The sequence below is a fragment of the Cupressus sempervirens genome, chromosome 11 (genome assembly GCF_028749045.1).
Source record: "Cupressus sempervirens isolate cs-2001-9-10 chromosome 11, ASM2874904v1, whole genome shotgun sequence".
Classification (NCBI taxonomy): domain Eukaryota; kingdom Viridiplantae; phylum Streptophyta; class Pinopsida; order Cupressales; family Cupressaceae; genus Cupressus; species Cupressus sempervirens.
The window spans coordinates 607,215,510-607,228,716 of NC_143128.1; the positions used below are offsets into that span (position 1 = coordinate 607,215,510).

General features: G+C 36.3%; 1 protein-coding gene across 2 annotated transcripts in view; it reads right to left on the reverse strand.

Moving 5' to 3' along the window:
• The window catches only part of LOC149531146 (MLO-like protein 4), a 134,789-nt gene that overhangs the window by 97,205 nt on the left and 24,377 nt on the right, over nt 1-13,207 (reverse strand). The window contains exon 6 of one of the 2 annotated variants that reach the window (XM_089811112.1): nt 12,758-12,855. In XM_089811112.1, the coding sequence (XP_089667238.1) occupies nt 12,758-12,855 (98 nt within the window). The remainder of the gene's footprint in view (nt 1-12,757; nt 12,856-13,207) is intronic. The other variant, XM_089811113.1, reaches the window with a different exon arrangement.

The following is a 13,207-nucleotide window of genomic DNA, read 5'->3' on the forward strand; positions in this document are numbered from 1 at the left end:
CTTTTTTTCCTTGTAGGACAATCTCATTTTAAGGTTGTGAATGAGCTTTCATGGCTGTAGCCTGTAGGATTCATACTACTTCAGGCTGTAGCCTGTAGAAAGGACTTGGTGAGAATGTTTAAAGATCTAATAAGAATACAAGAAAGTTAAAAAAATGAAAAATATGTGTATGATATGTAATGTAGAGGGTCATATGAGTATAAAATTGCCATGTAATCAATTTTGTGAGAATTGCAAAATAACAAAGCACAACTTCAAGGACGTTCCATACATTTGTAAGAACAAGGAGCAGTTGTGTTCTCTACCAATGCACATTTTTTCCACCAACATGCACCTCACTCTTTCATTTGGTTTTTCCACCTTCCCTCTTCCCCTAGATTGTAGATATTGAGGAATCCTCTACATTCCAATAATCCCATCAATCAATTCCTCCAGTCTTAGAGTTTAACTGAAATTTGGCACATTCATTCCTCCCTCGTCAATACTTGAAATAGCTCAGCACAGTTGTTTCTCACCTTCATCTCTACACATTCTCTAACTTTGTGCATATTCTGCATACTCTACTCTTTCCTTATTTTCCACTTCAATGGAATTTTCTCTTTGAACAAACACTCTACACCTATTCTCCTTCGCATCCAATCTGATTTGCATTGCTTGTAGAGATGATGTAACTTAATTCAACCTTCCAACCATATTGGCAACTCTCAATTTAATCTTTCAGGTAATGCTTCTAGGAGGTGTATTGCTAATATGTCACAGAAAAAGCTTTATCTACGCTAATACCATTAGATGCAATGCCAAGATCAGGAAACCCATTTGAGGGTTATCTAACTAATAACAAGAAAACAGCACAAAAAATAGAGAAGCCAAACACATAGTAGTTGGATAGGAAAAATTCAATCATGATTCAGTATATAAGCTTCTCATACAGTGGTAAAACATGGTGCAGGGAAGAAGTTTTTTTTTTCTCTAGTGAATATTAAACTTCTTCAATCAAGTAAAACCAACTAAATTCTCCCTTATCTAAACTATCCTACCAATGCATTAGCCTTACACAAATATAGACGGCTTGATAATTTGTAAAATGATCCAAATCAAAGTTAAAAACCTGTTTGTGAAACAAAACAAAGTTTAAAGCTGTAATCCTTGGTTTCAAGGCTAACTAGGCCCCCTCATTAGTCAGTTTTAAATTTGTAAGGGTCTTTCACTAGTTTTGTTCCACAGACACTTTTTTATTTAAGTGATTAAGCGACTGTAAACCATAGTAACGAGAATCACCCAAAATTTGCGTGAATTGCCAATTTGGCAATTTGCTTCGGACTTCTCAAATTTTTTTTGAATCATTGAGCCAAATCAGCAAATTCATCGCCGATTCAGCAATTCATCCAAAAAATTGCCAAAATCGCCTGCATGAACTGCAAAAAATCAGCCCATGCATCTTGATAAAAAGTCAAGTCAGATTTTTAATAAAACACATCATTTTTTTAAATTGTGTTTGCCTTTCTTCTTTGTTTTAAGCCTAAAGGGCCTTCTAATTGTAAATTTAGCATGAGTGGGTTGACCAGGTAGATAGAGAGGCTGAGGCTATGGCCATGGCAGAGGAGACGGCTAGAGCACATTCAAGGACTAGCAGATGCACGCGTGCACGTACAGACACAGTCCCTAGTAATGTTGTTTGTAAGCCCATCTTACATGTGGGGGCTATGGCTCAGCAATCCTCTAGGACCTACCTTAGACACCTTTGTAGAAGGTAGACAGGATACTCTAAGGCTAAGGTTGAGGTTGCGGTAGAGCTTGAGGATGATGATGAGACTTTAGCTAGAGCCTTGTTTTTTCATTTTGTTTACAGATATTGATAGACATACATTTGATGGATCTTCATCTTACATACATTCTATGATTTGACTCATTATGATCCTATGATTTCTATTTACTTCAGCTACAATTTACATCTTATGTGTAACGATGTGATGGATTTATCATTTATGTTCCTTGTTTATGTATGTTAGCTTCTACTTGATGATATTATATTGTGTTTAAGTTATATTCATAGTAACACGGGGATGAGGTCCCCCCCTTTTTGCCCAACGTCCCAGAGACTTCATTGAACCAGGGACTTGGGGACTACATCTCCTCGTCCCCAACGGTGCCACCAGATTCCGCCACCTCCACCGAGGATGGGGGACATCCCAATATTGACTATTTGCAGATTTGCCTATTTATGTTTAATGTTCGATGTTCCAATTTGATGCAATGTTCAAGTATTTACTCTTTTACATCTTTATATCTTATATTACGATACATATTTTCATAACTAGCATTTTAAGTACCATATGCATATGCATATATATATACACCCCATCCTGTCCCCCACCATCCCCAAATTAAGGACCCTTTGTCCCCCCCTTTGCGTCATCCCCCAAGGTGGTGTAACTATGGTTATATTCAATAAAGGGTGTATGAAATAAGTTTTAAATTGTTAAAATCTCTAAATTTCAAGGGTTTTTAAAATTTGCCAATTCGTAACTGATTCAATTCCGATTTATGGCCGATTCCAATCTAATTCATGGCCAATTAGTGATTCGATTCGGCCTTGTTGATTCCTATCCAATTCTGATTCTCGTTACTTTGTTGTAAACAAACATCACACCAAACCAAAAAAGAAAAAACAAGATTGCATCTACTAAAATATGAAAAATGATACCAACCAGCTATTAAATAACTTAATGCACTTTGATACTTCGAAAAGAAAGTTCGGACTTAACTTAATATTCATTACTGAAAGTGGAAGCCAATATTACATGTAATACCATCTTTATGGCTCATTTATACTCAAACAATGATAACAGTGAAACTGCCTACCACAAATGCAGTCCAAAATTCAGTTTTACACCTGGTATGCCCCCCCCTTGTTAAATGTTTGGCACCTTTTATGCAGCTACAGGTCTGTATGGCACTCTCTCTGATCTATATGGCCCTGTCTCAGGTGATTACAGACTAGTACAACTGAATGCCTAAGTGCTGCAAGCAAAGATGACACCGTTTGTGGATGTCCCAGTCTTGTAGTACGGCCTCCTACAATCCTTCCATAAATGATGTGGCTCACTCTTGAGTTATATCTATCATGTACAACATGCAATGTTATTCCAAAAATGTGTATAATATCTCGAAAAGATCATTCACAACAGGGCAGCCATTAACATATCACCAAATCCTCCAATTGAACCTATTAGCGACTGAATATTGGCAAACATAAAAACAACTGTCTCAAATGTGATTACCTTGTAGGAAACTCTGAGCAATCCTCTCGACTATGTCTTTCTACAACAAAGAGAATGTCATTCAGGGAGGATTTCTTCCTCACAAACCCTTAAAGAAGCATTTATGTGTATAATATCTCCAGCAGATCATTCACAGGAGAGCAGCCATTAACATATCACCAAATCCTCCAATCGAGGCCTCTGGCAACTGAATATTGGCGAACATTAAAAACTATCTATCTCAAATATGATAACCTTGAAGGAAACTCTTGGTAATCCTCTTGACTATGTCTTTCAACAACAAAGAGAATGTCATTCAGGAGGGATTTCTTCCTCACAAACCCTTGAAGAAGAATTTCTCAAATATTTCATAAATTTGTATTCAATCCAACATGCCTGAAAGAGAGCTCTTAAATTTCTTCTATAACACTCTCATAAGAGCTTATTCACTTAGCTTGCCAATGTGGGATAAATAACATGACTCCCTTTAACAATTTATGTCTCCAATGTGTTATAGAATAAAGGGGCTTATTTATTTAAGTATTTCCCACTTAACTATAGCCTAGCACTAATAAAGTTAAATATTCATTTAACTTTACAAACTAACTTTATTAATGTATAAAAAATCATATCTATGATATTAAAATTCTTGTGTCACTATTAAACATTTCTCATCAATATGACATTGTCACCGGAAATCCGAAGCTTTCCCTAATGACTTGCTATAAATAGTAAGTATGCCCAAAACTGCCATTAAAGAGCTTGAAATTATCTACAACTGAAACTACCTAGGCCAAATGGCCTCAAGGTCTCCTACAAACCTATGGAAAAATAAGCTAAAAACAACATCATGCTATAAGTGCTAGAAGGGGCGCATTAAAATCCTTCCTTCCCACAATAGCTTCATCTCTGGATGCTACAAGATCTTATCACTCTCCCATGTGGCATTCTCAATTGACAAATTCTTCCATTTAACCTAATACAGCTTAACTGTCCTCTTGCATAGTGTTCTCTCCCAACTATCACTGAAGGCCTTGAGCACCAATATAAGTTTGCCCCCCTCATCCAAGGGTGGAAACTTTGTTGAAGGAACAACACTATGGCCTAGAGCCTTTTTGAGTTCGAAGACATGAAATGTATTATGTGACTTACCATTGGTTGGTAACTCTAGCTCATAGGCCACCTCTCTGACATGCTGGGGGACTTGGAATGGACCAAAGAATTGTGGCTTGAGTCTCTCAGTGCCATTTTTATTTAGTGAAGACTATCTATAAGACTGAAGTCGCAAGTAAACCATATCACCAACCTTAAAGTTGTGCCCAACCCTATGTTGATCATGATATGACATATTTTCGTTTTGTGATTATTGGATCTCCTTCAAGTCCCTTTTCCTGCAACAAATATTTTGCCTTAGGTATGCTATTGTCCCCAAAAGAGTAAATCAATGAAGTCTAGGATTTCAAACCCATATTAAACCATAAATGAAGTCATCCTAATGGTCATGTGGCAGGTTGCATTATAAAAATAGTTACCCAAATACATCCATCTAACCCAAACCTTGTGTTATCCAAACACATCATTTCATACATAACACTCTACCTAGTTGTTTACTGTCTCTATTTGGCCATCATTCTACAAATGATAGCTACTGATGGCTATGAGCTTTGCACCACTCAATCTGAAAAGTTTCTGCTAGAATAGACCTAAGAACTTCATGTCCTTGTCACCCACATTGTTCCTTGGCAACCCATGCAGACTGGACACCTCCCTAGAGAACATGTAAACCACTTGAGTTCTTGAATAGGTGGCTACAATAACAAAGAAATGTGCAAAATTTGTCACCCTATCAACCACCATATATATGCAGTCCTTACTCTATACTCTAGGCAATTATATTATGAAACCCACCAATGTACTCTCCCATTTCTAATCTAGAATAGGTAAGGCTGAAATAGATCGGCTAGAAATTCATGCTCCTTCCTATTCTGCTAGCGAATTGGACATTCCCTAAGATACTTTCGAACTTCATTCTTAACTCCCTTCAATGTCAATCTCTCCTAGATCTGCCTATAAGTCTCAAAGAAACCCAGGAGATACCTCTTTAAGGTGTGAAGAAGGCACTAAGTAAATTTTGCCCTTATAGAAAATCAAATCATCAATCACTGAATACCTGTCATAATGGGCAGTGCCTTATGCCAATCTTGTTACTCTGGGATCATTTGCATACTTTGATTTCTTTCCATTTATTTGCTATCTCCACTAAGGAGCACATATGTGGTCTCCATGAGAGTGCATTTGACACAACATTTTTTTCCTTTGACATTCAATTTCAAAATTATAGGCATATAGCTTAGTGATTTATTTTTTCCACTTATCATTGAGATCTCTCTAGCTCATGAAGTACTTGATGTTGTTATGATATGTTTTGATCACAAATATACATCCCACCAGATATAGCCTAAATTTGGCCGGCACATCCATAATGGCCAATATTTCCTAATCATAGATGGAGTAGCTCTTCTCCACCCCTCGACTTCCTACTCTCATCTACTATGGAGTGTTTTTCTTGCATTAAGATTGCACCAATCCTATCTCCTGAAGCATCATAGTGTAGCCAAATGATTTGGTGAAATCAAGCGAAGCTAACACTAAGCAATATGAAATCATCTTCTTGAAATGCTCAGAACACTATTCGTTAATTATGACCATTCAAAGGCTCCCTTCTTCAAATGATCTATCAACAGAGCTGCTTTTTGTGAAAACCTCCTGAAGAAGCCACACAATCCATGGAACCCCCACAGCTATGTGAGATTAGTCAAAGTTGGCCATTCAACAATGACTAATTTGTTTTGTATCAACCCTCACTCTATTTGCATTACTAATGTATCCAAGGTATAGAAGCTTTGTTATGTTGAGATCACACTGTTTCCTTGGCAAAAATGAATCACTCTCTAGTACACTCAGGACTTCCTCCGAGTGTTGAAAATGCTCCTCCCAAATCCGACTAAAAAATTGAGATGTCATCAAAAAAGACTAATACAAACTTTTGCACGTCTCTTGAACACCCTATTCATAAAATTCTAAAATATCACAGAAGCATTGGTAAGCTCAAATGGCAAGAGCTAGAGTTCAATGTGGTTACAAAGGCATCTAAATGTTATCTTGTTTATATCCTCAATTCTCATCTTGATTTGGTTATATACTGATCATAAGTCAATCCTGGTGAAATAAAAAGCTCCATGTAGCTCATCTATCCACGTATGGGGTACCTATCCTTGATAATTTTTTTTTTCAGAGCCCTATAGTCAATGCACATTTGCATAGGCCCATTTGTTTTCTTCACCAAAACTATTACTAATGCAAAGGGACTCTTTGGGCCTAATGTGTCCCATCCCCAACAAATCAATGCTTTCTCAATCTCATCCCTGTGTTTATTTGGATCCTTGAATGGAGTGGTGATCATTAGTGTTTCACCCCTCCTCTAACATTCTCAATTCCCTCCTAAGGAGGAACTCTACAAGGGATGATATGAAACACCTTAGTATGTCATGAGATCACCTCTTGTACATCTAGTTGGTAACTTTTAATATACTACTCATAAACTATAGTCATAACACGAAACTTTGATGCCCACTTCATCTCATCATATTCTTGAATAGTGGCCCCATTTCCTATGAAGCAAAACAACTCCAAATCCAGCATCTCATAGTCCTCTAAGAACTACTTTCTTTCCTTGATGCTCAAAACTCATCTCCAACTTATCCAAGTTAAAAGTGAACTCAACTAAAGATTTCATCCATGTCATACCACAGATAACATCATAATCACCCATGTCTACCACAAAGAAATTTCCCACTATCTCATACTCACATATCCACATATGAAGATAAGGAATCATATCAGAGTTGTATAGCTTATGCTCCCTAGCTACCATCATCATGAACCCCTTATGTCCACTTGTCTACAGTCCTCTCTTCTTAACAAAGCCCTCTTCCATGAAATTATGGGTAGCTCCAGTGTCTATTAATGAAACAACTCATTCCCCCTATATCACACCCCTCAATTTGAAATTTGTTGCTTGCTCAATACATGTAAGTCATGCAATGGATTAATCCTCGCTAAATTCCCCTTTTGAAGTATTTTCTTCATTGCTGCTCTCTAAATCAAATTATTGTTCTAATTTCTCTGAAATTGATTCCTCAACCTAAAATACTCTTTCTGGGTTGCTTTTGCTTTGACAAAGAAATTAGATAATTCAACCACTCATTGTTCAAACTATTTGAATCTTTCTTTTGCTACTAGGATCCTTATGGAAATGTTTATTGTCTTTATCTTTCTTTGATTGGAAAGTTGTTGGATTGAAATTTACGCTTCGATGATGTGGGTTCCATATCCCTTTGCTTTCTTGTAAGCTTCCTGTAATGTAGAGGGATTGAAATTTTTAATCCATCCTTTCAATGGATAAGCTAACCCATCCATAAATGGAACCAAGAGTCTCCTTTATGAGATATTTGTCACTAAAATAGAAAGCCTCTAGAACTCTACTATGAATATCTCAACTAAGCCCAACTTCTTGAGTTGAGCTTACTCCTTAAAATTGAGTTCTAGATCCTTACCAATCTCTCAATCAGTTTCTTGGTAAACCCCATATACGAAGTGATCTAGTCATGCAACATTAGTGACCATACCATGATGTCACCACTCATCTGTAAGGTCATCCAAGTGTAACATTTCATATTTAATTTCTTCCTCCTCCAACATGGGGATTAACTAAAATTCGGTATCTACCTTCTTTACCCATGTTCTAGCATCGGTCCTCTCAAATCCAACATAGTAGGGTAGTGGAAGCTATACAATCATTATGTTGTGCGCTCTCACCAGTACAATGCAAATGTTTCAGTCTAAATCCATGTACTCCTTGAAAGTGATAGCTACATGGAATTCTTCACCTCAATTCTCCCAATCTCATCAAATTGTTCCTGTAGCTCTATGATATGAGACTTGTTCTCTGGTTGTATTAGAGTCCTAGGTGGGAAGGTGGATATAAGTGGTCTTCAGATCATTGCCCTTGTTGGTTGAGTTGCATGTCCAAAGTTATCATTCATATTTTACCCTCTTGAAATATCCCAAATGGATATTTGCTCTGCTGCTGCTATAATGTTTAATTATATAAATTATATTTTCCTTTAGATTTTTCTTTGATCTTATAGAGCTAGACAGAAGTTGCAGAAGAATGTTGTTTCTTTTTGTATTTTTCAAAATATAGGTATTACAATGAATAAATAACAGTAATTGATAAAATAGAAGTGATAGAAATCATATGCAGCCAATACATACTAATCTGGAAATGATTCTAAAACCATACCAGCATACTCTGATTTATTTCAGAATAGTCCAATACAGATGTACTTCAGACAAGGTTGACGCCAGCTGAAAATGGGAACTAGCTACAACCAAACAAGTTCAAATGATAAAACCCAAGCTGCTGCAATAAAACAACTCCAGTCTGTTACAAATAAACAATTCGAAATTCCTTAAGTGAGCTGCTATAAAGAAACATCAAGCTGAACCAAAGTGGCCGCCTTTCCTAAAAATCCACTACCTGCAAAGTGTGATTGCAAGACTAGAAATCGATCCCCTGCCTTGATCAAACTGTATGCATAAGAACTTTCGAATCTAATCTTGTTGAGGGCTACGTACCAACAAATCTGCTCTCAGCACTAGGGTTTGCGTCCTAGGTGAGGAATGCTCTTCCAGACCAATGGCATCCAAAATAGGTTGACAAAATGATAAAAGATACTCATCTTTAGGTTGCCTTCTCCTTATATCCCTTCTCCAAGGCAATTTGAACCCTAAAGTGGATTTTATTTGAACTTCATAATATAACATTATTTTCCCAACAAAGGCATCCAAATAGAAAGAAATCATTACTTTATTAATAACAAATAGCTCCAAGCATCAAATAAGTCCTAGCAAGTGATAATCAAATACTAGAGACTGAGCTCTTTCCAACTAGCTATCACACAGGCAAATTGATCCAAATGGAGCCAAGAAACTCCTCATTACTCCAAAATGGCTAAACACTTAGCCTTATTTAAATAATTAAAATGCTAACTTAGGAGAATATTTAAATATATTAAAATATTTCCCAAGTAACCAAGGAACAACCCAAACACCTCTAAAACATGAAACTGGGTGTGTCACCTGCCTATGACTGATGCCGAACAACTTGGGCCAATTAGTAGTCACACCCTCAAATCTAGGGATACTCCTAAAAAATAGGGAACACATCCAAATCTCCTAAAATTGAAACCAGGGGGTGATCTCATAGAACCTCAACTCTTGAAATGTCACCACCTCCTAAAAGGTAGGAATCTTCTCCTACAATCAAGGAACTACCTCCTAAAATCAAAGAATTGATCTACTACTTCCTGTAATACCAAATCCAGATGCTAAATACCCTAACTGAGTCCTTGATCACCACTACCAACCTACGAGAATCCATAATAAGCTAACTCTCATGTCACTGCTAGACAGAGCTAAAGAGGGGACATGACAAGGGGGTGGTCTCATTGAATCCCAACTCTGGAAACATCACCACCTCCTAGAAGGTAGAAATCTCCTCCTACAATCAAGGAACTGCCTCCTAAAATCAAGGAATTGCTCTTAGCTGATCTACTACTGCCTGTAATACCAAATCCGGATGCTGAAAACCCTGATTGAGTCCCTGATCACCATTGCCAGCGTACGAGACTCCATAATAGGCTAACTCTCATGTCACTGCTAAACAGGCTAAAGAGGGGACATGACACCTCCATTGCCAATATTTTGTCCATGGTTCCCACCATTTTTACCACAATTTCTGTCCATGATTTCCACCATTGTTTCCTCCATTATATCTGTCATTGTTGACATCAATCTCATATGTCTAGTCATCTACAGCATCATTCAGTCCATCTTTTTATTTTTTTCCTAGTCCCTTTGTTCAGCCTATCGTTTCCCTTGTGCTATAGCCTACACCATATTGAACAATCTCTCTTCACCTGGATCCCTTTTTTCTCCCATATTCCATGTAACCTATTCACCTATATGTCCTATGTTCTCTTTAGCTCTAATCCTTCTTTCTTTTGGAACTACTTGTCCCTCTAACCTTGTCCTATTTATGCGTGAAGTATAATCGCAAGTCCATGGTTGCATACTCCAATCTATCATATCATTGTCCAATCATTGTGTACCCACCAAGATGGCAAGACATACTCATTTAATACCACTATAAGGATTTGTCGCAGTTTTATTCCACACACCTTTCTTTTAAGTGATTAAGCATTTGTAAACAATATCACACAAAACCAAACAAGGAAACCACTTTAAAGGTCTGCCTTAGTTTTGTTCCACACTCCTTTTACTTTTGAAGTGATCAAGAAATTGTAAACAAATATCACACCAAACCAAACAAGGAAATATAATATTGCATCTGCCAAAAAAATAACAATGATAATAACCAAATATTGAATAATTCAATGGATTCTAATACTTCCAATGGCAAGTTCAGATTTAACTTAATATTCAGTACTGAAAGTGGAAGCCAAAATTACATGTAATAATCTTTATTGCCCATTTAAACTCGAATAATGATAACACTAAAATCACCTACCACAAATGCAGTGTAAATTCAATTTTGGGGCCTAGTACAATCCTCCTATATGGTTGGAGCCTTTTATGTAGCTAGAGGTCTATACAGAACTTTCTCTGGCCTTTGTTAATCCATGCAGCCCTATCTTAGGTGATTGCAAATTGGTATAGCTGAATGTTGAAGTGATGCAAGCAGAAATGACACCATTTGAGGAAGTCTCAAACTTGTAAGTCCTCCTACAGTCTGTCCACAAGTGTTGTGGCTCACTCCTGGGCTATATCTATCATGTACAACATACATTGTTTTCCCAAAATGCATATTATATCTCCAACTGATCATTCACAGCAGGGAAGCCATTAACATATCACCAAATCCTCTAATCGAACCCTCCTAGCAACTGAATATTGGCAAATATTAAAAAAACTATCTCAAATGTGATTACCTCTAGAAAACTCTTATCCATCCTCCTGATTGTGTCTTTCAACAATGAAGAGGACAACATTCATGAGGGATTTCGTCCTCACAAACCCTTAAAGAATTTCTCCAATATTTCATAAATTTTATTCAACTCAACATGCTGGAAAGACAGCTCCTAAATTTCTTTTATAACAGTCTCATAAGAGCTCATTCACGTATCTTGCCAATATGTGATAAATATCATGACTCCCTTTTTACAATCTATGTCTCCAATGTATTATATAGTAAAGGGACCATTTTATTTGAATATTTTTCACTTAACTATAATCTAGCATCAATTAAGTAAAATATTTATATTTAACTTTATAAACTAACTTTATTTATGCATAATATATCATATCAATGATATTAAAATCAATCTGTCAATACTAAGCATTCACCATCAACATGACATTGTCACTGGAGGTCCAAACCATGCCTACAACTGCAAAGCAAAATCTAATTTTATTTTCCGAACCTGCAAAACACCAAAGCAAAATAAAAGAAAACAGGACAACTTAATTTTGGGCAATGCGAAATTTCTCAATCCCCTGGACTCTCTTGTATCTGCATGGAAGACCAAAAGCATGTAATATGGTTGTTTGGCCTTCAAGAATTCAACTCCCATCTTTCAGAACTTGTCACAAGTCTTGACTAACTATTAGGAAGTTGAAAAGTCTCCACCAATATCCAATATTACTACTATTTTGATCAAAGTCATAGGATTCAACAAGGAAATAGGCAATTTCAAAAGGCATTGATAACAGGCAGTATCATAAAAGAATAGACAAATGCTGAGACAATGCTAAGACTAATGACCAGCTTTCTTATATAAAAAATACAGCGGTATCTCCTTCAGCTAGGACATGAATAGGAGATGAATAATTTCATATTTAGAAAATAACAAGTAATATTGTACAAATGCTCTGTAACCAATTAGAAATGAACATTACTTAAGTTGATTCTAGAAAAGTAACCTTTCAATAGATGGTTGGCCATTGGAAATGTCAATATAAACAAGTGGTTAACTTGAAGAAGCTGCTCTAGGCAGAAAATGATACATGAATTCGATTGGGTATACATGAATAGAGAAATAAAATACAAGAACTAACTCATAAAGATAAGGTCTACTTTTGAGAAACTATTGCATTCTATCCATGTGGAATTTAAGAAATAGTAATTACTAACATGCTATGCTTAACAATGACAAAGCTTTCTCTCTATCATGTATATTGATCCAAAATTTTCCATCCGTATTATTTGAAATATTATTTCCCTTATTTTGGTGAACAAAATTAAGCCAAAAATCAGAAGACAAATGGGGGTAGAGAGGTCATCTGCCTGAGTTTCATCAAATAAACTTATGAGTAAAGGTATTGAGCAGGATAATTAAGAAGTGCAAACGTACCACCCAAACAAGAAATCTGTTCTTACTCCAAGGATGTTCTGTATGATGGAACACAAAAGTAGTTTGGCGCCTCATCACCACATTGCTCCTTGTTCCTGCTGCATATAAAAGTTAAAGATTGATATAAACATATATGGAGAATTGTACACAAAATAATGCACTATTTACTATTAATCTGCATATTTCCAGTGAAATTCTGTTTCAAATTTAGGAAGTCGAATACATTTATTTCATAATTATTTTGGAATCACGCTTTAATTAAAGCATTGAATACAATTTCCTTATTGCAGTGCCTCAGTCTTACAAGGACCTCTTTTACGGGAGTGTTACTTGATTGAGGACAGCTACATTAGTCTATGATATATAATTTGGTTTTTTGTGGACGAGATACAAAGCTACTTTTCAGGAAGATACTACTCTCAGGTTATAGAAGACATGACGTCTTATAAA